General features: G+C 38.4%; 1 protein-coding gene across 1 annotated transcript in view; it reads left to right on the top strand.

The window, feature by feature from the left end:
• The window catches only part of cacna1c (calcium channel, voltage-dependent, L type, alpha 1C subunit), a 1009638-nt gene that overhangs the window by 669203 nt on the left and 314418 nt on the right, over positions 1–26017 (top strand). Inside the window, exon 30 of the mRNA XM_060839877.1 lies at positions 14960–15043. Within this exon, the coding sequence (XP_060695860.1) occupies positions 14960–15043 (84 nt within the window). The remainder of the gene's footprint in view (positions 1–14959; positions 15044–26017) is intronic.

Raw genomic sequence — 26017 nt, 5'->3', positions numbered from 1 at the left:
TTTTGGTGGTACAGACTCGATAAGTTAAAAGACTTCTTCTGTACTCTAATTCTATGAAGAGCCAGCAGATATTGGAGTTCTTTGAAGAACTAACATGCTGTGGATAGATGAGCCTGATTAAAGATAACTTTCTTGTCCATATGTGGGTACAATATATGATCAAAAAGGCTAATAGGAAGCTATCCTTTATTGAGTGAGGAATTGAATATAAAAGTAAGGATATTATCCTACGATTATTATGCAGTACATTAGTGAGACCTCATCCTCAATACTCTGCGCAGTTTTGGTCTCCTCATTTAAAAACATTGCTTTACTGATTTGCTACCTGGAATGAATGGGTTATTTTATAAGTATAGGCTAGACATCCTGGGCTTGTTTCTGATGGAGTTTACAAGAGTAAGAGATGGCTTAATGAAGTTTATAAGCTTCTGAATGATCTTCATAAGATGGAAGTCGAAAGAATGTTTCATGTTGTAGTGAAGTCCTTGGGAGCACTGTTTTAAATATGGAGTTATTCATTCAGGATAGAACGAGGAGATGCCTTTTTCTCAAAGTGGTGTGCAGCTTTCAAACTCTCTGCTTCAGAAGGTGGTGCAGATGGAGGTCATCGAATATTTTTAAAGCAGAGGAAGATAGATTCTTGTTAGATAAGGAAACCAAGGGTAGGTGAGAAGGTGGAATTTGAAATATCAAAGGTCATTCATGAGTGGCAGAACAGACTCAGAGCACAAATGATCTACCTCTACTCCTATCTTGTGTGTTTGTAATAACAGAATTTGTAGATAATTAAAGTTAAGCCTCACTGTGATTACATGCTGGAATTCAAACACTGCTATTCCCAGAGTCATGGCAAAAGTGACCAGTTTAATGAGATTGAAATTCCACCGGTCGTTTAGACCCATTTGGACAGAAAGCATGGATCTACGATAGGTGTCTGTATGTAATAAGGATTATTATTACAAATAAATTCTAGCTACAGGTAAACAATTATGAGCCATTGACATATAACTACAAGTTAAAACTCTAGCCACCTTATAAAACATCCCGTACACTCATATACAGATGCAGACAGATTCCAAAAGCACTGATGTTACGGTTAGAGGGAAAAAAAATAGGAAGGCAGTTTAATGGTCCCTGTCCACGGGGTTCACTTAGAAGATCCTTTTGGCTTAAAGTCTATCCCTTCAAAAGTTGTTCACTTCCTTACAGGAGGCACAGAGCAACCAGCTTACAGATTTTGAGGACTCATTGGTTCAAAGCAACAGCAAAGAGCAGCTGGTGAGGGAAAATAAACTGGATTTCTTCAGGCTCAGGTGCTTTTTTATTGCGGGAAGAGGACAGCACTTTCTTTTTGAAGATCTGATGGCTTTTGACTATCTCATTCACATTCAAGCTATTCAGCTACCCAAGATCCAAAAACATGGCATAAAACCTTTGTCATCAACAATTGATCACCACTCCGCAGATCATTCAGCTACTTGTTTCCAGCTCATTTTATATGTACTTCTCTTACCAGAGGTGTGTTGACCCTCCTCAGTTTGAACTAAAGGGGTCTGAGGGAGACAGGCAGGTTGGAGTTGGGATGGAGGATCTGGCCACTTTGTCTCTTACATCATCTCCTTATTGAGGATAGGGCTTTGGACTGGGGTCGAAGATCTCCAATCCTGTCATCAGGCTTTCAGACTTGAGGCACAATGGGTGGGGTGATGATGTGTAGGTTTGTGCATCTCTCCAACCCTGAGTGTGCTGGGCCTGGCTGTCTGTGGCAGACACTAAACTGTCCACAGGTACAAATAACCAGTCACAGGATTCACTGCACTGGTACAGCTTCTAAGCAGTAAGGGCCATTGCTTTCCATATACATGTCTGCCATTACACCTGTGTCCTGCGCATTTGGATGAAGTCCATGATTGTCAATTCGAAAAGGGTAATTTCCTAACTGGATCTTAATAGGTCTCCAGTCTCTGGTAGTTGGCCAAAGTTGGCCAGTTTCCTGGATATTTCCTCCCTTGGCCAGCTGCATATCTATTGATGTAAGGTGCTCACCAGATTGTATACCCACATACTCTATATCTATGGTTCCTACCAAAGTGTCAGTATCGGGGCTGTTGGGAGTGCAGGAGGCTGCCTTGTCAATGCTTTCTCCAAAGCCTCTCTACTCTTGACCTCAGATGTTGAGGATGGGAATTCTGATGGAGAGTGACAGCGGAGTCAATATGAAAGTTATAATAGATTGAAGAATGATGGGACATGGATATATCTGCATCCCCACAGAGCAGCCCAGGCTTTTCCTACAATAGCCAGAATTTTTTCCTCGTAATGGGCGAAGACATGAATATTGAGCACCCTTCACCATGCTCTCTCTGCCCTTGCCTAGGCTGTCTTCTCCTGTAATATGCAAAAGTGGGAAATAAATGAGATGAATAGCTTTATATGGCTGTTAGGATAGTGCATGTGGAGAAAAGGTGGTGAGGTGTACCAAAGGACTGGTGAGGCAGCTCAAAAGACATACAGTGCTATTGGTGTGGAAAGTTTGGTGTTGGGGGATGGGAGGACGTGTTGTGAATGAGGGAAGGTGTTGCATGCAATAGTGTGAGTGGCAGAGCCTTAGTAAAAGATGGCTGGAAGACCAAGGATGGATTGAATCTGAAGTAGCAGAGAAAAGAATATGGCACTTATAGTGGTGGAACAGAGAAGGTCATTGAATATCTTCTACGTTGCTAGTATATGCTCTGCATTCTGCAGATGGTACTGACCCAGGTGATGGTCTCAGACCAGGTTGGTTGGATCTGATGGTGCAGATTCTTCTGCTGTTTCTTCGAAAAGGAGTCATCTCTTCTTTTCACCACACCCTGTCCATTGGGTCCTCCGACAGGTCCCTGGCAAAGAATTGTGGTGTCTCTTCCCCTTCTCAAATATGTTCTGACACCGTCTGCCAACAAGCAGGGCAGCATGAAAATTTGAGTGCTCATCTGGGTGCACAATAGCCTTTTAAATATGGCACAGACTTCAAGGAATGCCAGTTTTTAGGTAGACATCCACTTAGTGGTGAGTCATTCTGGGAATGGCACATGGTAAAATGGGGTGAAAACCAGAATGTGAGAGATTCCATGGGTTGGATTAGATAATGCAGAATTTTGGTATGATAGGCTGAGCAAACATACAGCAAAAACTCTCCAAACTTGATATAATTTGGCATCAGCCCAAAGAAAAATGTACAATAAAAGTTGTAAAAAGAACTAATCCAGGTAATTCATTTATTAAATGTACATGTGTTATTCAATATTTGTGACAAGGAGAAAAAGTTGGGAGAAGTGTTATGTTAGAGTTTTAGGGCACTGGGCCAACCTTAGAGTGAGCTACTCCTCACAGCGTAAATAGCGCAATGTGGGCGGAGTTGAGAAAAAAAGACAAACAAGCAGAGCTAAACAGAAGCCTCCTGTTTTGCCATGTGAATGCTAGAAACCTGAGCAAAGAGACTAATGGAGTAGACCTAATACTATTAGGTGGTAGAATTTATGGAATAGTCTTTCCATCATTTAACAGTAAGATTCGAACGTGGATGCATTGGTGATCATTTTCCAATCTTCTATAGATTCAGGATCAGTTCCTGTGGATTAGAGGGTGGCTAATGTTGTCCCACTTTTTAAGAAAGGAGGGAGAGAGAAAAAAGAATTAAAGACCAGTTAGTCTGACCTCACTGGTGGAAAAAATGCTGGAGTCAATTATAAAGGATGAAATTATGACACATCTGGATAGCAGTAACAGGATAGGTCAGAGTCGGCATGGATTTATGAAGGGGAAATCATGCTTGACTAATCTGGAATTTTTTGAGGATGTAACTCTGAAGATGGACAAGGGAGATCCAGTGGATGTGGTGTACCTGGACTTTCAGAAAGCCTTTGATAAAGTCCCACATAGGAGGTTAGTGAGTAAAATTAGGGCACATGGTATTAGGGGCAAAATACTGACATGGATTGAAAATTGGTTGGCTGACAGGAAACAAAGAGTAGTGATAAATGGCTCCCTTTCGGAATGGCAGGCGGTGACCAGTGGTGTGCCACAGGGATCAGTGCTGGGACCACAGCTTTTTACAATGTACATTAATGATATACATGAAGGTATTAAAAGTAATATTAGCAAATTGTTGATGACACAAAGCTGGGTGGCAGGGTGAAATGTGAGGAGGTCGTTAGGAGAATACAGGGTGACCTTGACAGGCTAGGTGAGTGGACGGATGCATGACAGATGCACTTTAATGTGGATATCCACTTTGGGTGGCAAGAACAGGAAGGCAGATTACTACCTAAATGGAGTCAAGTTAGGTAAAGGGACAGTACAACAAGATCTAGGTGTTCTTGTACACCAGTCAATGAAAGCAAGCATGCAGGTACAGCAGGTAGTGAAGAAAGCTAATAGCATGCTGGTCTTCATAACAAAAGGAATTGAGTACAGAAGCAAAGAGGTCCTTCTGCAGCTGTACAGGGCCCTGCTGAGACCGCACCTGAAATATTGTGCACAGTTTTGGTCTCCAAATTTGAGGAAAAACATTCTGGCTATTGAGGGAGTGCAGCGTAGGTTCACGAGGTCAATTCCTGGAATGGCGGGACTATCTTACACTGAAAGATTGGAGCGACTGGGCTTGTATACCCTTGAGTTTAGAAGGCTGAGAGGGGATCTGATTGAGACGCATAAGATTATTAAAGGATTGAACACTCTGGAGGCAAGAAGCATGTTTCCGCTGATGGGTGAGTCCTGAACCAGAGGACACAGTTTAAAGATAAGGGGTAGGCTGCTTAGAACAGAGTTGAGGAAAACGTCTTCACCCAGAGAGTGGTGGGTGTATGGAATGCTCTGCCCCAGAAGGCATTGGAGGCCAAGTCTCTGGATACTTTCAAGAAAGAGTTGGATAGAGCTCTTAAGGATAGTGGAATCAAGGGGTATGGGGATAAGGCAGGAACAGGGTACTGATTGAGGATGATCAGCCATGATCATAATGAATGGTGGTGCTGGCTGAAAGGGCAGAATGGCCTATTGCTGCACCTATTGTCTATCTCTTGTATACTATGCAATGTAGTATTTAGTTTTTTTTTAGATTAGATTCCCTACAATGTGGAAACAGGCCCTTCGGCCCAACCAGTTCACATGGACCCTCCGAAGAGTAACCCACCCAGACCCATTCCCCTCTGAATAATGCACATAATACTATGGGCAATTTAGCATGGCCAATTCACCTGTCCTGCACATCTTTGAATTGTGGGAGGAAACCAGAGCACCCGGAGGAAACCCATACAGACAGGGGGAAAATGTGCAAACTCCACACAGACCATCACCTGAGGCTGGAATCAAACCTAGGACCCTGGTGCTGTGAGGTAGCAGTGCTAACCACTGGGCCACTGTGCCATAGAACAAATTTTAACATGTACTAAATGAAAGGGACAAGTTTGAAGAAGTTCTTGGCCTAGCTTTCACCTCAATCAGTCTATTTTGTACCCAGACTCTTAACATGAATATAAAATTATGCAACAAAAAAAGTTCACTTATACTAAATGTTCAGACTTCTTCAAAAATATTTTAAATACTTGCAAATATTGCAATGTTTTTCTTTCATTACTAGATAATGAATATGAATTGCACATATTGCTTCCTCCTTCAAAGCTTTGTTGTGTTTTTGAAGATTTTTCAGTTCTATCTTATTGTTTTCCTCTTCAGAAATTTTCATTAATTACCATTAAGGTGGTAAAATTATCAAAATGTTACAAAACATCTATCTTCACAATAAAAATTGTTTTCAAATATTTAAATATAACTGAACAGTTTGAAAATGGAGAAATACTGCATTTTATGTTTTATGTCATGATGGACTGTTGCTTTTCAGACTGGAGGCCTGCAACTCATGGTGTTCCACAGGGATCAGTTCTGGATCCTCTTTTGTTTGTCATTTATATAAATGTTTTGAATGAAAATATAGAAAGCAAGGTTAGTAAGTTTATGGATGATACCAAAATTGGTGGCATTACATACAATAGGAAGGTTTTCAAAGATTACAAACGGATCTTGATCAAATGGGTCAAAGGACTGAAAAATGGCGGATGATGTTCAATCTTGATAAATGTGGGGTATTGCAACAAACAAGGGTAGGGCTTATACAATTAATGGTAGGGTCTTGGGTAGTGTTGGTTAGACCTAGGGGTGCAGTTACATAATTCTTTGAAGTATGCATCACATTTAGGCAGGGTGGTTAAAAAGGCATTTGGCACATTTGCCTTCTTAGCGCAGTCCTTTGAAATTTGGAGTTGGGAAGTCATGTTGAGGTAGTACAGGACATTGTAAAGGCCTCTTCTGGAATTATGTGTCCAGTTCTGGTCGCCCAGATATAGGAAGGATATTATCAAGCTGGAGGGGATTTGGGAGAGATTTACCAGGATGTTGCCAAGTATGGAAGGTTTGAGTTATAAAGAAAGGCTGGTTGGGCTGGGCCTTTTTTCACTAAGTCATAGGAGGTTGAGAGACAGTCTGATAGAAGTTTATAAAATAATGAGAGGTATAGATAGAGTTAGTTGCCTTTTCCATAAGATGGGGATTTCAAGTCTAAGGACACATTTTTGTACTGAGAGGAGAGAGATTTTAAAAAGACATAACAGGCAAACATTTTACACAGAGAGTAGTTCACATGTGGAAAGAGCTTCCTGAGGAAGTGGTGGACACAGGTACAATTACAACGTTCAAAAGATGTTTGGATACATACATGAATAGGAAAGGTTCAGAGGGATATGGACCAAGACCAGAGAGGTGGAACTAGTTTAGTTTGGGATTATTTGGCATGGGCCAGTTGGACCGAAAGGTCTGTTTTTGTGCTGTATGACTCTAACTCTAGGGTAAACGGTTTTGTTATGCTGTTTTTCCTGTGTTCATGATCTTTGTGCCCTTTTTAACACTCTGAAAGATTCTAAGCTTTTCTGTTTCTCCATGCTTTTTATGCTATTTTGCATTGATGAAATGGCATTGCATTGATCTCACATCCTAAATTTCTACTTAATAGAAAAAAAATTCCGTTCCTAACACTTTACAATTTTAATAAATTTGTCCTCTGCCTTTAGTTTTACAATTCACATTCAGAACTTCTCGCACCACTATAAGTTGATGAATGAGAATTGTAAAATTAAAGACAGAGGACAAGTTTATTAAAATTGTAGTGGTGCTATAAGTTCTGAACGTGTTCTTTTTAATAAGAATTCTTGCAGCTTTTCGTGTTATTTTCAAAAGCAGTTATGGCGCTGCTCTTTGCTTATTATAGCATTTAAGCTTTCTTTCAGCTTAGAATTTTGCTTTTACTTGCAAATTTTGTTCACCCTTCCTCAAAACATTTAACTCACATTAGGTGTCAAATGTCAAATGCTTTTTGATATTTTTAACAATACAAGCTAAAGTTAGCTTTTAACAGGCAGATTTAATGTGGCCATCACTCCAAGCCTTTTTACTACTTGGTGTTGCTTGCGCAAAAATTAACAGGCTCTGTGTGCTTTTAAGCTGATGAAATTTAAAGAAACATCCAATTTTTTTTTTCTTTTCCTTCCTTCTCCTCAGATTGCAGTGGGTTTTGTAGAATTAAAGATTTCTTTTTAAGCTATGACTCCTGCTGCTGCTTCTGTGTGATAGGAGACAGTGGACAGTGGGCGGCACGGTGGCACAGTGGTTAGCACTGCTGCCTCACAGCGCCTGAGACCCGGGTTCAAGTCCCGACTCAGGCGACTGACTGTGTGGAGTTTGCACGTTCTCCCCGTGTCTGCGTGGGTTTCCTCCGGGTGCTCCGGTTTCCTCCCACAGTCCAAAGATGTGCGGGCCAGGTGAATTGGCCATGCTAAATTGCCCGTAGTGTTAGGTAAGGGGTTAATGTAGGGGTATGGGTGGGTTGCGCTTCGGCGGGTCGGTGTGGACTTGTTGGGCCGAAGGGCCTGTTTCCACACTGTAAGTAATCTAAAAAGTAATCAACTGTTAACCATCTTATAAAGTTGTTTAACTACACTGTTGACAATATGTCAGATTCACAGCCAACAGTCCTTCTCAAAGGCATTAATTGACCAACTGATCCAAGTGGACAGTGATGACATACACTCCACAATAGAGGCTCAGTATTGAATAATAAAAGATTGTTACACATTACTTTATAGCTAGATATATTAGATATAAGATATATAGTTGTATGTCATAGAGTCATAGATTCATACAGCAGGGAAACAGACCCTTTGGTCCAACTCTTGCATGCCAACCAAGTTTTGCAAACTAAACTAGTCCTACTTGCCCACATTTGGCCCAAATCCCTCTAAATGTTTCCTATTAATGTACCTATCCAAAAGTTTTTTTTTAAATGTTGCAGCTGTACCTGCATCTACCACTTCCTCTGGCAGTTCATTCTACATATGAATCACCCTGTGTGTGAGATGTTACCCCTCAGGTCCTTTTTAAATCGTTCTCCTCTCACTTTTAAAATATGCCCCCTAGATTTGAACTCCCCCATCTAGGGAAAAGACCTTTGTCAATCATCTTATCTATGCCCTTCATGATTTTATATATCTCTAAAAAGGTCAACCCTCAACCTGCCAGCCTATCTAGTCTATCCTTTAGCCTGAAACCTCCAGTCCCAGCAACATCCTGGTTAATCTTTTCTGAACCCTTTCCAATTTAATAATATCCTTTCTATACACAGTACCCCAAAAGTGGTTTTACCAATGACCTGTGCAACTTCAACCTGACATCCCAACTCCTATGCTCAATGGACTGAACAATGAAGGTAAGCATACCAAACCCCTTCTTAACCACCCTGTCTACCGATGACGCAAATTTCAAAGAATTATATACCTGAACCTTAAGTCTCTTGTTCGAAAACACTACCCTACAGCCCTGCTCTTAACTGTATAATTCGTGCTCTCCTTTGCATTTATTGAAATTAAACTCCATCTGCCTGCTCCTTCAATTATTGACCCAACTGATCAAGATCCCTTTGTAGTCCTAGATAACCTTCTTCACTGACAACTATACCAACAAATTGTTTTATAAATGACAAATAAAAGTGGATCAAGCATTAATCCCTGGTGGATTCCACTGGTCACATGCCTCCTGTTTGAAAAACAACCTTCTGATTTGGCTCAACTTAAGGATAAACATGTTTTACTGCTTTAGCTACAATGCTGTTAAGCCAGGAACAATCACTAAACCTCTGATTATGGCAATGGCAACACATGCAGATTTCTCTGCAACTGTTAGAATCCCTACAGTATGAAAACAGGCCACAGGGCCTAACAAGTTCACACTGACTGTCTGAAGAGCATCCCACTCGGACTCGCCCTCCTACCCTATTCCTGTAATCCTGCATTTCTCATGGCTAATTCACCTAACCTATGCATCTCTGGACATTATGGGCAATTTAGCATGGCCAACCCACATAACTCTCACATCTTTGGACTGTGAGAGGAAATCCATATGGATGCAGGGAGAACGTGCAAACTCCATACAGACAGTTGCCCATAACCTAGGTCCCTCGTGCTGCGAGGCAGCAGTGCTAACCACTAAGCCGCCATGCCACACTACTCTTGGAGAATACCTTAGAACAAATGGTTAGCTTCTACCAGGAACAATCTTTCATATCCGAATGGGTGGACCTTATCTTGTGGAATCAATCAATTCTTTCAGTTACTAACTGCCTTAAATAACAGTTAGGATTTGGTATACACTCTAAGAGTGAGATTGAGACAGATTCAATCATGGCTTTCAAAAAGAATTTGGATAATTGGAAGAGGAAAAAAAAAAGTAGGTTAACACAAGAAAGGCGGAGGTGTAGAACTACCTGTGTTACACTTGTAGAAAGCTGACATGAACTGTGTGGCCCAAATGGCCTCCTCCTATCCTGAGACTATTTTCCGATTCTATAATTTTGTGGTCGTTGACAGTGAAATTTCTTCATTTTGAACACAGTTACTTATCATGTTGTTATGATGGAAATAGGTTGCCACTATAGTATTTTGATTGATTTGTTTCCATATAGCAGTTGCTGTTTGAGTGAGATACAATTGAAAGGAAGAAGAAGAAGAATCATAATTTGACTTTATTGCGAGGCAATATGCATTCATGAAAATGAATGCAATGTCATGTTCAGTAAGGGCGACTTATTGACAAATAGGTGCTCTTTCGACCTAAAGATATTCAACCATTTAAATTTCTGCCTGCACTGTGTTATCATTTTATTCTGAAGGTGTATGAGAAGAATTTGCTACCATGTTGCACACAAAAGATTAAAATGTTCAATTATAACACCGAAGTGTTATAAGTTTCTCTTCATATCGTTATTGCATTTCAGAATATTATTTTTCCACAAATTATGTTGCCATCTTTTGTACTTGTAAAGAGAACACAAATGCTTTTACATGAAAAACAAAGTCCCTTCCATCAAATTTGATCTTTCCTGGATAAAGCAATTCGAGAAAATATTGGTGAATGGGGACAGTTTATTGAATCAGTTCATTTTCAATGTTTTACATCACTTTTTCAATGCTTAACCCATTAAAGTGGACAAAATCAATGAATGAATTTGATTAATTTATTTGCTTTGTTTAATTTGGTGAATTGCAAATTTGTGTACGTGGGTAATATGCACTTTCTAAAGAATGTTTATGCCTTTCAACAGCAAATGCCTTTGCAAAATTTTTAATTGATATAATTAACAAAACAATGTGTGGCTTTTACAGGTGACACTGTCTTTGCTTTATGTTTGTGGGGCATTTTGCAATATAAAATAATTGCTGTTTGAAAGTCAGGAAGCATAATTTTGCCAACATAAGTCAGAAAACACCAATTTGACACTCACTCATGTGACTACAAGAGTTATTTTCCTTCTTTAGCAAAAGTTCTAAAGAACCCCATCCATATTATTTTCCCTCCCCATTTTCTCCTCTTCCTTTTCATGAAGACACTGTCACTTAAAGTGATATAGATTTGAAAACAGCCTTCCAAGTGTCCTGCTCATGAGCATTCTTTACAAGTGAAGCAAGATGGTTAATATTGACAGACTGTTCACCGTGATGGTTATTACAACTGAATTCAATAATATCCTCATCTACTCTATATATCTGGACTTGGCAGCTGTTGTTTACTGACTAAAAGCAGAAATTATCACTAAGGTATATGCGTTCTGGTCTGAAGGCAAAGCAAATGAAATGTAGTACTCCAACTATTAGTTGACAACATATTGTATCCCTTGAAACAATTAAATTTTAGAAAAATAGAACTATAATTAATGGGCCAAAAATAGCAGAAATATTCTTCTCAATTGGAATTAAAGTGTCAAAATGAGCCATCAGAACAACCAATACAGGCTGTAGAATGGTTATGAACTGCATTGTTTTATGCTGTTTATTGAACTTGTATTAGGCATAGAATAAGCTAAATATGGTGTGAAGAAGTTGAATCTTTGGTCCCTATTTATAAATACTAAACAGTAATGATGTAATTTTGGATGTCTTGACTTAGCATTCAAGCCATACCAACCACATTAAATTCTTTATGAGCTGTAAACAGCTAAAGTAAATAAGCTTGATATAATCTACTCCAGTTCTTAGTGGATATCAACCTACAATAAAAAAAAGTCCTTCAGTGTTGATACTGGGTTCAAGATGAAAAGGTATAAACACTGATAAACTTGATCATCAACAAAAGATTATTATTTGAAAGACAGCATTCACCCAAATGGAGCATTACTGTTGATCACGTCCATCTGATAGACATTGAAAATAATTGGGAAGCTGAGAGCATTTTAAAGAATGCATTTATCTTATTTCTGTGAAGAAAAGTTATTTTCTAGCTTGCTGGAAAATGTCAATCTTCTTAGTTTAGCAGACAAAATGTGTTCCTGAATTTTGCTATTTACTTTTTATAGCATCATAATCATCCAATGGCCATCAAAATGTTGCTCCTGGTCATTTTAAATTTTGCCTCCTTGCAAGGAATGCATTTTGAATATATAACAGAAAAATCATTCAAATGTTATGGGTATACATGTTTAAAATGTTTCAACATTTTGTAAGATTGAGTGCTCTTCAGCTCCCAATGATTTTTCTTCTCCATGAACCATATTGCATATTTTCAGTAATTTGTCGGAAATGAATATTTTTTTCTCTAAAACATTCCTGTGTAAGTTTCAGCAATCAGCTTAAAAAGACTGGAAACCTTCTACCATTGTTAAACAAGTAGATTGTATTAGTTAAAACAGTTATTGATAGCTATGAACTTTGAGTACTTAAGACCAAGCCTCAGTTTTGTCAAGAAGGCATGAATCAGCAGTGAACAATTTTTCATCCTGGGGGCTGGATTTTCATCTCAAGTTCTGGAATAAAGGCAGCAGTTCTCAATTCTGCCAAGCCAGAACTACTACCTCTCCAACATCAGCCATATCTTATCTTCTTGAGACTTGTGTCGGCCACATTTAGGTCTGTTGCCTCCCGAGGCAGGCCGGAGTCATGGGTGCTGAAGTGGATTGGTTAGAAAGCCCATCTCTGCTCTTGGGAATGTTGATCGACTTCTCCACATTATTCTTATGTCTCCCCTAAAACTTGTCCCACACTCCCACCATCCCACATTTCCCTTCCATGCTCATTTTCGGGGCAAATGCCATCATTCTCCTTAAATCGCCTTTTCCTCTCATATTCCTCCTGCATCTTTCATGCCCCTTTATATCTTAATCCCTCTCATATCCCAAGTTTTCCTTGATGACCCACATGCATCCTCCATAGCCACTCACCCAATATCCACCATAGACTTGTGATATCGATGGGAAATCTTTGAAGGGATTGTGAAAAATATTGATGAACAATACAAGGATGAAAACAGAAATGATATTACTCAAAGACATAGACACCTTTGAGAAAAACTCCAGACCTATTAATTCCTCTTATGTGGTTACACAGTTCTAAACTCCACATCAAAGGCACATAATCGTTTAATAACCTCTTAATCTTTTAATCAAACTGCATATATAAACTTTGAGGATCTGAGTGGTTCATCAGCTTTTGATACTAATTGGCCCAACTGTCAAAATAACCATTAAACTCGAGATAGTGGGACCTATTGCAACTGAAAGAACAGGTGGCTCAGTTTTTCTCTGTGACTCCAGATGTTCAGCCATTAAAAGGTTTCCAGGATAATGTCACTTTTTTATGTTAAAGCATTTAATTCACATTAGATCATGACAAGAGGACCTATGCACTTTTGTTTTATAGTTTTAAATACATAAAAGCAGTTTCGCCAATGGGCAAAGTGTTCACCATTTAAACAAGGCTGATCACTGTAATGGTTAACTTATCTTTTCAGAGCAAATCCCTACAGACACTTTTGTATAAAAATATCTAACTTATAATGCAGCACTTAAAATTTATACCTGAAGTTGTCAAAAGATGGAACACTTTTCTGTCAGAATGTTTCCAACTCTTCAGCAGACTTCTTCAAAGGTTCCCGAACATTTTTTGCCTGGTGAATTTTCAAAAGGATTTTGAAAACTGCCTGATCCAACAAAAATACATGTGACATTTGTAGTCCTGTCAATAACAACCCCAACATCACAAGCTGTATACGCAGGATTGCAAGCCAAACATTTCCCATCAATGAGACCTTTGTATAGGACTTGACTTTTTTGATGCAAAAATTCAAATTTATACTGCAATGACCTCTTTTTTTCAATTCACACATCCATTCTTGATTTTTTAAAATTCTCTCATGTATGTTTGAGTACCTAACTAAGAACCTGGTTCTTACATAAGCAGTGAAAGAAGAAAATTGGTATGTAATTTCAGTATTTTCATATAACTGTGAAATCCTGCAATATTTTATAAAAAGATATTTTTAAAATGCCAATACCAGGTTTTATATGGTTATAATTCTCATCCTATCTCATCTCCTATCTTAAATGTATGCAGTGATTACCAACATAAACTCATCAGAAAACATCATTACAGATCCTCCTCTAAGCAGATAATTGGTCTGTGGATAAGTTCCTTTGTCAGTGGCATTCCTAAATATTTCCTTGTTCATGCTATGCTTGAATGCTAGTTTTAATATTACCCATACCCTGCCCCAGACTATTTATGTTTTAACTTCATCATTAAAGTTAACAGCTTCTGAACTTAGCTCTTCACTGGAATGGGATAGGATGGAAGCCATAAACATGAAATGATACTTATGAAATTGAAGTTATCGTGAATATATGATTCTCAATAAAGGTTGAAATTAACCATGTTCAACTCATAATATTCTCTGTTGTAGATTAAAAAGTGTTTTTTAAAGCACAATGTGTGGTAATTTTTGGGAAGAACCTAATGTCTTCTTTTTGACTTTGATTTTCAAATCAGGATACAAAAAGGTAACAGTAAACGCCTCCAACATAGTTTAATACACACCAACAGTACTTCTAAAAAAGCTACAGCCTAACTACTCCAACCAAATCTTTTACTAATGAACTATCGTTTGAGTTATCTCAGAAATTTGTGTATGGCAAGATTTCGCTGATAAGACTTAACATTTTTAATTTTTCAATCTCAGCAGCATAGCTGCAGTGATAGTAAATGGAGACAACTGTTTTCATACAAGGATGAAAACAGAAATGATAATTATCTTCTAAAGACAGACTCTGTACTGTGTAGACCGAAGTCTGGAAGCAATCATCTGCCTTTTAATCATATAACCCCAGAAAAGGAAGAGGAGAGAAAATAAATTGTTTGCTTGACACATTGTATTAATATGAGAACATGATTTGGACCAACACAAGAATTGCTAATGGTGTAAAACTATGTTGTGGTGATGACCTGAGGTTGTCAAATTTGAGAATATTTGCCATATAAAGTCTTGCATCTAAGACCAACTTCTAACCTGCCTTTCACCCCCCACCCCATTCCCACTTCCCACCTGCACCATGTAGGGTTACTTTAGTGATCCCTGGAATGTTTTTGACTTCCTCATCGTAATTGGCAGCATAATAGACGTCATTCTGAGTGAGATCAATGTGAGTATACATGACGCTCTTCAAGATCAAACCTATGTACTTTTTTTCTCTCTTTCTTAACCAGCTTTACTTTGTCAGATATTTAATTCCATTAGTTTCACTAACCACAAGTGCTACAATGGAACCGGTGAGACTACACAGAATTAGGAAAGCAACGCAGGTCAAATCAAGTATCACATGGAAATGAAATGGCTTAACATGGTTCAACTGGTACAGTTTAAAGTCCTGGATGTGTAGTTGACAATTGAGGGTCAACTCTTCATAGATAGTCATGTCTATAAAAGGAAATACTGTACACATGTAACCTCTTTCTCTTATTTTCTCTTCTCTTCCCTTTTCTATTTTTTTATTCTTTCCTTGTCTCTTTCCCTTTTTTTTTCCACATGCAGCACTATTTTTGTGATGCATGGAATATATTTGACGCCTTAATTGTTGTGGGTAGCGTTGTTGATATAGCTATCACAGAGGTGAACGTAAGTAACCATCTCAATGAACATGCCTGCTCCACTTCTGTTTGTTATACTTCTATTCATATACAATTTTATGTTTGTAATGTCATCCTTTTTCCTGCCCCTAAGCCTGGCATGACTTGAACTGTATAGCAGGTACAGAGTGCAGCATAATGCCTACAGTCATTTTACTTTTGAATTATTCTGATTTCTGAGTTAAAAGCTCATGCCAACATTTACCTAATATGACATGGATAGCAAAGCCATTTTTTAAAATCAAAATATATTTTTTGGCAACACTACTTCAAATAGTTTAAAGAAATCCAATGTATACTTATCATTAGGATAGTATGTATTAAAAGGTAAATCATGATGATAACTTGTTGAATTGCTAATCTTGTCTGTGTTTTGAGAAAAAAATTGAACAGAAATTTTTGGGCAATTGTTGCATAACTCTAGTGACCTGATGGAGATCTCATAGTTTGCCCACCCCTAACTATAAAAAGTTACATTATGTGTAAAGTTCCAAAACTATGAAGTGACAGCATGTCATAAAATGTTTTTCCATATAAATAAATCACTTCCAGTTATGTTGACATTACTAATGCAGTTTCCCTGACATTCAAGTTGCCTTTTTCTATTGAATTTTAGTGGGTGTTTTGTTTTCCTTGAAATTTATGTTTTTCATGTCAAATTTTTTTCCGTCATCTTTGTGTTTTTACAGCTCTGATAAAATGCACTAGAGACAAACTTGCTGCATAAAACTAGTGGATTACCTACCCATTGTAGAACTCACCAAGTTTTGTTCCATGCAAGTTCTACATTGGATGGGCAAACTACTATGCCAAGTTACCTCACAGAAAATAAAGTAAAAGACATATTAGTATTAATTATAATTTTGAAACTATTTTTAAAAATGTTGCTGGAAAGAGACATGTTATTGAAGCTTTTAATTTTCCATTCATCAGGCCAAACACAAGAATGATAAATTTCAAGCAATCATTTTAGGAAAAGTATGCTGATTGGTTGGAAAGTCACTACTGATTGGCTGAGCTATTACCATGAACTATAGGCTCTCCAAGCACCAGGGCGAAAATGCACAAGGCTTGAACATAATATATTCATTTTGTTTGAAAAGAATAGCTTACTGTGTATGAACATATGTTGCTTCTACCAAGCATAAATGAGCAAATATATGAGCTTGTATGGTTGTCTTATATAGGTTATTGGTATAGCTAGCTATTAACACACTCAGGATGGCTCAGTAGAGTGCTGCCCAATTGCAGAACCTAACAGTAAATACTTTGTTTTGGATTTTGCAAACATGCCCTCATTAAGTATGGTTAATATTCAGCCTGTTGTGAATTACCAAAAGGACATGCTGTTTCATTTGATCACGGTGACACTTGACAGTTTAGCAAGCTTAGAACTCTTCATGCTTTCTCCATGCTAATGCCTCAGTCAACAGCATCTATTTGCCAACTAATCAGCACTGCAAATGTGTTGCTGGTCAAAGCACAGCAGGCCAGGCAGCATCTCAGGAATAGAGAATTCGACGTTTCGAGCATAAGCCCTTCATCAGGGCTTATGCTCGAAACGTCGAATTCTCTATTCTTGAGATGCTGCCTGGCCTGCTGTGCTTTGACCAGCAACACATTTGCAGCTGTGATCTCCAGCATCTGCAGACCTCATTTTTTACTCAACTAATCAGCACCCTTTGTGTAGTGTAAATTGTTGGTGATTGACTGAAAGATGTAATTTTTTTCACATTTAAAGAATTTGATGAATATACGTCAAAAATATTTTTAAAATGTGGCTTTCCATTCAGCTATATTGAAGTTCTGTGCTACTGTTGACTATTTAATTAAAGTCAGTGATTAAGTTACAAAATAAACTAAGCCCAGAAAATTTGCCAGATAACCTTTTTTAAAAGACACAATTGATCCACCTATTACAAGTAAAGGTAAAGTCACCATAATCCCAGATGTCAATAGGGTTACTCAAATTGTTAGAGAGACGTCTGGTGGTGATTTGATCTGAGGGCCACCGTGTCTCAGGCAAGGGGAAGAGGTTGAGAAGGAGAGTTTTTCATAGTAACCTCAGTTTAGTGCAGGAATTGAACCCATGCTGTTGGCATCACTTTGCATCACAAACCAACCAATCAGCTAACTGACCTCCAGTGAAAAGTTGCCTGTTGTTAAAATACTAGGAGAAAGTGAGGACTACAGATGCTGGAGATCAGAGTTGAGAGTGTTGTGCTGGAAAGGCACAGTCGGTAAGGCAGCATCCGAAGAGCAGGAGAATCGATGTTTCGAACATAACCTTAATGTCCAAAATGTTGATTCTCTTGCTCCTCAGATGCTGCCTGACCGGCTGTGCTTTTCCAGCGCCACATTATTGTTAAAATACTGAAAGGTTATTGCGTTTGTGAGCCAAAGTTGGGTTTCATAGTATTGCATAATCAGTAAACATTACTGTGTAGACCGAGAGTTACTTTTTTTATAAAAATGGAATTGGCTTTTAGCACTTCAGTCTAAAAGTAAACATAACAACATAACTTATTTCAATGTGTTTGTGACCTGTGTCACTGTTCCTGATTATGAATTTCATTTCTAACATTCCTCAAATGTGACAGCTTTTATTACATTGGGAAACTTCTGTAATTATATGTTTGATGATGATCAATTAGACAAAAGGAACCATTTTAGCCTAATCAACTGGAACCTTTTGCAAGTTTTCATTATAAATTAATTTCATTCTAACTGGAACTTCAGTGTAATTCAAACTTTTAAAAAACTGTCATCAGTTTGTATGTACTTAAATATCTGCTATACAGTCTATAACTAAATTTTGCGTTACCTCTATTACTAAGCATGGTTGGATTTTCTTAATATGAATAACCACATTGCATTTATTTATCAAAACTCTTTTGACTAAGGTCTCTTCTGACAATGATGTTTAAGAAATAAGATCCCTGCAATAATGTGCAGAAGCTTCTAGCAGAAGTCCATTAATTCTTGTGCATAGCCACTATTTTTATATAAAGATATTGTGCATTTAATACAAAAAACTAAAGCAAACTATCAAAGTTTCAGTCATATCAGTAAGCCCTCATTGTATCATGCAGTGTCTTTGGCTGCTATTAAGTCCATTACTTTGTAATTAAAAATAAGCTAAAACAAAATTGACAACTATAGATTTCACTATTTGGCAAGATGGGATCCTAGTTTTGGCAGAAAGTGTTACAGTTACTGGCCTGGTTCCAAACTTTTTATATGATTGAATATAAAATACACCATAGTTCAAACTGTGGCTGACCTTCTGTTGCAAAACACGTTCTGCCTGATTTCCAAGCCAATGTACTTTACAGATGTAGAAGCCTAACTTCCTAGGTTCTTCTTAAAGGCCATATATGACAAAGATCAAACTCTCTGCTCCCACCCCACACACAAAAACATGACATGGTCTGCTTTCAACTGGACACAGTCCAATTTCTCTACCTGAGAAGTATCAAATGCTAAAGGTTTCATTTTAGTGATATACTGAATACATAACTTCCAGAATTCCCACACTGTATTCGGTGCTTCTTTGAGAGGATGAAGAAACACTTGCTTTTTGAGTTGATCTCCCTGCAGAAATAGAGCTTTAAAATCAATTGATGAACATTTCAAGCATTTGTTACTAACAAAGTCAAGAAATCTTTAAAACTGATTTTCCTCCTGTAGGTGTATCCCCTCAGCTTTTCTTCAAAACTTTGTGCAAATAGCATTGTAAAAGCCTTATGTGTACAATTTAGAGGTAGCCTTTCCATGAATTTACAACAATGCAGTCGAACTGGCTGTCACCTGTTTGGCAATCTCTGTATACACCCCACACTCCCTCCAGCTTCGTAATTTTTGTTGTTTGGTATATTTTATTAATTTATCTTCTTCTAAGTTATTTGTAGGCACGAGGTCTTCCTGATCACCTTGACTTCTACTCCAGATGGCATTCCTTGAGCTCTGCTGCTTTCTTGACCCTGTTAAGATATGCCCTTTATTTTGCCTTATATGTCTTTTTGAACTACTGTTAATTCATCTCCCCATCCTATTAAAATTATTCCTTCTATGGTTTATGATTTCTTTCTGAAGGCGTGTTTGCTTCCTGAGTAGCTATCAGAGGCTACACTGCAATTCCTTCTATTTTTGAACTTGGTGTTTCCAATCCATGTGCTTTACCTCCTTGACTTCAACCAGTTGCTGCAGTTCCCAGTGACCTACTCTGATTTGCTTATAATAGTTCAATTTCCCCACTGTTTGACCCCTGTATTAAATGCTTGATTTCTGTACACACTTTTGATCTTTACCATTCAGCACTGATGGCCTCACCTGCATCACCAGAACTTATCCATCCCTCAGCTGACAAACTTGTTAAATGCAACAATCTGATCCTCATACCTATGCAACATATGATTTATACCAATTGTCCAACTCTACTTCCTATCCACATTTTCTTATCCACAACTATTTTACAGTCTTTATTATTCTTGACTGACTAAATCTGGGTGACTAATCAACAAAATGTAAAATTAAAATGTTTGTTCTTTTTTCCACACTTTTAAATCCATAGCCACATAGCATTGATGGTGGAATGACTGCGTGTTTGTGGATGTGGTGTCAATCAAATGGGCTGCTTTATTCTGAATGGTGTCAAGCTCTTTGAGTATTGTTGGAGCTGCATTCATCCAGGTAATTGGGGAGTATTGCATCACACTCCTGACTTGTGCCTTGTAGATAATGGATGGCTCTGGGGAGTCAGAAATCTCCTTTCAATTTCACATGCCATTCCCACTCAGCTAAAACACTGTTTCTCCATGATTAATAACACTTGGAGGAAGCACTGAGGGCAACAAGGGTGACAATATACTCTGGGTGAGGAACTTCCATGTCCACCAGTATGAATGGCTCTGCAGCAGCAGCACTAATAATCACATTGTTTGGTCCTAAAGGACATTACTGCTAGACTGGGTCTGCAGCAAGTTAGGAGAGAACCAACAAGAGGGAAAAACGTATTTGGCCTTATCCTCACCAATCTGCCAAATACTGACCCATCAGTCTGCTTTTGATCATCAGTCAAGTGATGGAAGGTAGTATAAGCAGTGCTATCAAACAACACCTGCTTAGCAATAACTTGCTCAGTGATGCCCAGTTTGGATACTGCCAGAGCCACTCAGCTCCTGACCACATTATAGCCTTGGTTCAATTGTGGGCTAAAAAGCTGAATTCCAAAGTGAAGTGAGAGTGAAAGCCCTTGGTATCAAAGCTACATGTAACCAACTGTCACATCAAGGAGCCCTAATAAAACTGGAGTCAATGGGAATCAGGGGAAAAATTCTTCGATGATTGGATTTATACTTGACACAAGGAGGTGGATTTGGTTATTGGAAGTTAGTCATCTCAGCTCCAGGACATTTCTGCAGGTATTCTTTAGATTAGTGTCCAAGGCCCAACCATTTTCAGCTGCTTCATCAATGACCTTCCCTCCATCGTAACGTCAGAAATGGGATATTTGCCATGATTGCATAATCTTCAGCACAATTACGATTCCTCAGATACTGAAGCCCAACTGCATCAAGACCTGGACAATATCCAGGCTTGAGCTGACAAGTGGCAACTAATATTCATGCCACATAATGCCATGCAATAACCATCTCCAATAAGAGACAATCTAACCACCACTGCTAGACATTCAATAGCATTATCATCACTGAATTCCTACTATCAACATCTTGGAGGTTACCATTGACCAGAAACTGAACTGGATTCACCATATAAATATAGTGACTACACAGCAGGAATATTGCAGTGAGTAACTCACCTCCTGACTCCTCAAAGCCTATCTACCATCCACAAGGCACAAGTCAGGAGTGTGATGGAATACTCCCCAGTTGTTTGAATGAGTGCAGCTCCAAAAACACTCAAGGAGCTTGACACCATCCAAAATAAACCAATCCATTTGATTGGCACCCAATCCACAAATATTCAGTCACTCCACCACCTGCTTAGTCGCAGGCAGTGTGTACTATCTACAAGACACACTGCAGAAAGTAAGCAAAGATCCTTAGACAGCACCTTCCAAATCCACAGCGAATTCCATCTGCACAAAGGCTTACAGATTCCCCTCTAAGCCATTCACAATACTGACTTGGAAATATATTATAGTTCCTTCACTCTGCATCCTGGAATTTGGGGCGGCATGGTGGCACAGTGGTTAGCACTGCTGCCTCACAGCGCCAGAGACCCGGGTTCAATTCCCGCCTCAGGCGACTGACTGTGTGGAGTTTGCACGTTCTCCCCGTGTCTGCGTGGGTTTCCTCTGGGTGCTCCGGTTTCCTCCCACAGTCCAAAGATGTGCAGGTCAGGTGAATTAGCCATGCTAAATTGCCCGTATTTTTATGTAAAAGGGGTAAATGTAGGGGAATGGGTGGGTTGCACTTCGGCGGGTCGGTGTGGACTTGTTGGGCCGAAGGGCCTGTTTCCACACTGTAAGTAATCTGTAAGAATATCCTCCCTCCTGGCATTGTGGGTCTACGTAAAGCACAGGGATTGCAGTGATTCAAGAATGCAGTTCACCACCATCTTCTCGGGACAACTTGGGATGTGCAATAAATGTTGGCCTAGCCAGTGATGTCTAAGTCCCACAGTGAATTCAAAACAAATGCAATTTATACGGAGACAATCTTGCCAGCCATTAACATTGTATCCTTCATTTTCTGTCATATCACCAATTGTCCCATCTGCATTATTTGCACTGCTGAAAAGAAGTAGTTTCTAAGGAAATTTTTTGGTGATTCCCATATTTGTTCAAGAGGTGTGTCTTTCTGCAAATTTAGTCCTCATCAAAAATTAAAAGTCCATACTCAATACTTTCTCATAGTGTATTAACAAATATAAACCTACTGAATTTTTCTAAGGAACTATCTTCACTCCTAAATTTGTCAAAATCTGACTACACTTCATAAGCATTTAGAATTTATCCAAATCTTCGTGTGGTCATATCATCGGGCTCCAATTCTGAAAAAAACATTGTTACTTGCTAGAGTAATGTTTAGTTTTCAATCCTTGACTCTCAGACAGGTAATCAACCTCTGCTACCAATGCTAAATGTCGCAGGTTAAAATGTCACACGTTTCTCTACTCAAAGTTTTGTTTCAAGCTCAGATATCGCAAACTCCGACACATTAATTATTTGCTTCCCATATTTAGACATCCAGTTATCACCCAATTAATCTTTAATTAATTCATATCCATTATATGCTCCCTAGTTCCATTAGATGTCAGGAATCCCTCCTAAATCCTGGTAGATAAGAACAATGGGCACATGAGTGTGTGTATGTGGTGAGTAAAGTGTGGATGAGCAGACAAGTGAGTAAGTAGTTGTGTGAATGAGTGTTCACATGATGGAGTGAGTGAATCAGTTGTGGGATGGGATTGAGTAGTCAGGCTGGGTCAAAAGATAATCAGATCTGGTTGGTAGTCAAGTCAGGACTAATCAATTTGGGTCAAGAATGTTTTTGGGTTAGGTTAGGGTGGTCAGTTGAGTCAGAGGTTGGGTTTGGAGGAGATTAGTTGGTGAGTAGGGGGTCAGTTGCAAAGGTCTTTAAGTTATGCTGTTAAATCGATGAGTTACACCAGAAATTAAACAGAATTGAGCATTTCTCAGGTAAGTAGCATACATCTAACCTATGTCTCTATCCTGATAGCAGGACAAGACACATTCGTAGAGATTCCTAGGCAATTCATACCAGCCCATCAATTTCAGTGCTTTTATGTGTCTTTTAACTTTTAGAGGATCCCAATGTTCAATAGCAACTTAACTTTAGTGCATATCTGCTCCTGATACCAGAAGATCTGGCTCAATTGCATAGATTATGAAAGATAAATCTTGCTGGACGATCCTTATTGAATTTTATGAAGGAGTAACAGAAAGAAATGGCAATGTAATGCAGCATATATAATCCATTTGGAATTTTGAAAGGCTTTTGAGACGTTGGCCTATAATAGATTAATGAAGGAAGTGAGAGAATGTGAGGTAAAGGAATAAGTAGCAGAATGGATTACTAGCCGACTTCAAAGACAGAAAGCAGAGAGTGAGAATACAGAATTGTTATTCAAAATAACAGAATGTAGGAACTGGTATTCCACAATGATCAGTCTTGGAAAACTGCTGTTCATAATTTACATTAACAATATTGAACTTTGAAATCAAAATCACAAATTCTAACTTTGCAGATGATACCAAATCCAGGGGTTGTTGGGATATAGCAGCAAATTACAGAAAGGACTTGTAGAATGGACAAATAATTGGCAAGTGTAAGTTTAACATATATAATGTATGGTAGGATAATGAGATATGAATTGTACTTACTTTCTGGGAAATGTGATTTAGTTGGGTTTGGGGTCAGTGGGATCTTAGAATAGAATTACATTAACCGTTAGAGATATTACACTATATTTTAAGCAAACTAAGGCACTCCTGAAACCAAATGTTCCTAAAAACACAAGTAGTTTCCACAGTTTTTGTTAAATATTACAATTGGCAAATGGACTTCTGCTTTTAGCTCCCATATTGTGCATGCTGTCAAAAATTAGTTTTGTCAGATGTAGGTGATACTTGGACTTTTTTTCCAGAAAAATTAATTAAGAATATAACAAGTTTCTTGATTTAAAGTGGCACTTTTTTATTAAAAGAACCAAGTCTTCTCACTGGATTGCCCATCTACTACTGATTATTAAATATTAAGAAATGTACATTTTACAAGTATAAATAACTTGAAAGTTGGAACTGGAACTCTAGGTGTAGCCATATTTATGAAATTGTTCATTCTACCAAATGAATGGTAGTTATGTAACTACAAATATTTCTATCAGACAGCTTTTAAGACAAACCGCTCAGTGTTAAATCAGGCCTTACCTTTCTAGACAGATGCATAGATTGTCCTTGTAGCATGATTTTAAAGTCCTGCTCTTTGTATTTTGACTTGGCATGAATTGTTGGATATAGCTATGATTTGAGAACCAATATTTGTTAATAAACAATTTCTTTCTCATAGGAGATTTATTTTGTGGGAAATAGAAACCATTCACATTTACAATTTATTTTCAGTTGCTACTTTAAAATCTATTCTTGTGAAATACAATCAAATCCTATTTTTTTAAACAAAAGAGGTATAGATATATTAAATAAAGGGAGGAGTGATGAGACTGGAACCAGGATGAAACTCAACATTTGGGACGTACACATTAGGAGCTGAACTATCATAACCATGTTCTGAAACCAAAAAAGTATTATATTGAAAAAGCTGGAGCTTTTATCATAGTGGTAAGACCAGAGAGGTTCTTCAGTAACAGCCATTACCTAGTATCCTATTAAAAAAGCTAGTTATAACTCATTAACAAGGCAGAATTTGTCAAGCAGTTTTAACAGTGATAACAGAATGTAAAACAATGTAAAGTGTATTTTATTTGGGCTCAGGGCAGTAACTGTCCAAGTGTAGTATCAAACCTTAGCAAAACTGCTGTCAATGGGAAATGGAGGAAAACATTCCACTGGTCAAAACCATACCTTGCACAAAGAAAGATGGTTATGGTTGTTGGTGGCCAATCATCTCAGTCACGGGACCTCACTGCAGAATTAATTTAGGGTAGTGTCCTAGGCACTCTGCTGATTCAACAATGACCTTCCCTTTGTTTTAAGTTCGGAAGTGAGGATGTTTACTGATGATTACATAATGCTCAGCACCAATTACGACTTCTTAGATAATTAAATAATCTGCATCCAAATGCAAGAAGATGTGGACAACATTCAGGCTTGGGTTGTTAAGTAGCAATTACAATCAAGCAATGACCATTTCCTCCAAGAGAGAATTCAACCATTGCCCCTTGAGATTCAATTTCAGTAGCATCACTGAATTCCCCTCTATCAATATCAATTTCCATTGACCAGAAGCTGAACTGGTGTAGCTATCTAAATTGAATTGGCTGAGAGCTAGTATCTATGGAAATCATTTATTTTCTCAGATTTTCCATCGTTTGAGTCCTTAAGTCTTAAGAAGATAATTAACTGAATGTACCTCACAGTGCTGATAAAAGTACTGGAAATGACAATGACAAACCCTGCAAAATTCTCCTTACTAATATCTGTCAGCTTGTACCAAAATTGGCAGAGTTAGTCAAGCAACACAGTCATAATCCCCCTCCCCACTAACTGATATTCCTGTCCTCCTCTATATTAAACTTAACAGAAGCACTAAGCATGGCAAGACTGCAAATGTACCCTGGCTAGGAGACTACACTGTCCACCACTGAGTGTCTCAGCAGCACCACTACTTACTCAGCTAGCTGACTCCGCAAGGGCAAAGTTGCTAGATTGGTCTGTGGCAAATGACGTGGGAACCAGAGGGAAAATCTTACTTTTCCTCATCCTCATCAATCTGCCTGCTGCAAATGCATTTGTACCTAGCAATATCAGCAAGAGTGGTCACTGC

This window comes from Hemiscyllium ocellatum, chromosome 19 (assembly GCF_020745735.1).
Source record: "Hemiscyllium ocellatum isolate sHemOce1 chromosome 19, sHemOce1.pat.X.cur, whole genome shotgun sequence".
NCBI classification, from domain to species: domain Eukaryota; kingdom Metazoa; phylum Chordata; class Chondrichthyes; order Orectolobiformes; family Hemiscylliidae; genus Hemiscyllium; species Hemiscyllium ocellatum.
The sequence above is the reverse complement of the archived record's forward strand: the minus strand, read 5'-3'. Positions and strand labels throughout refer to the sequence as shown.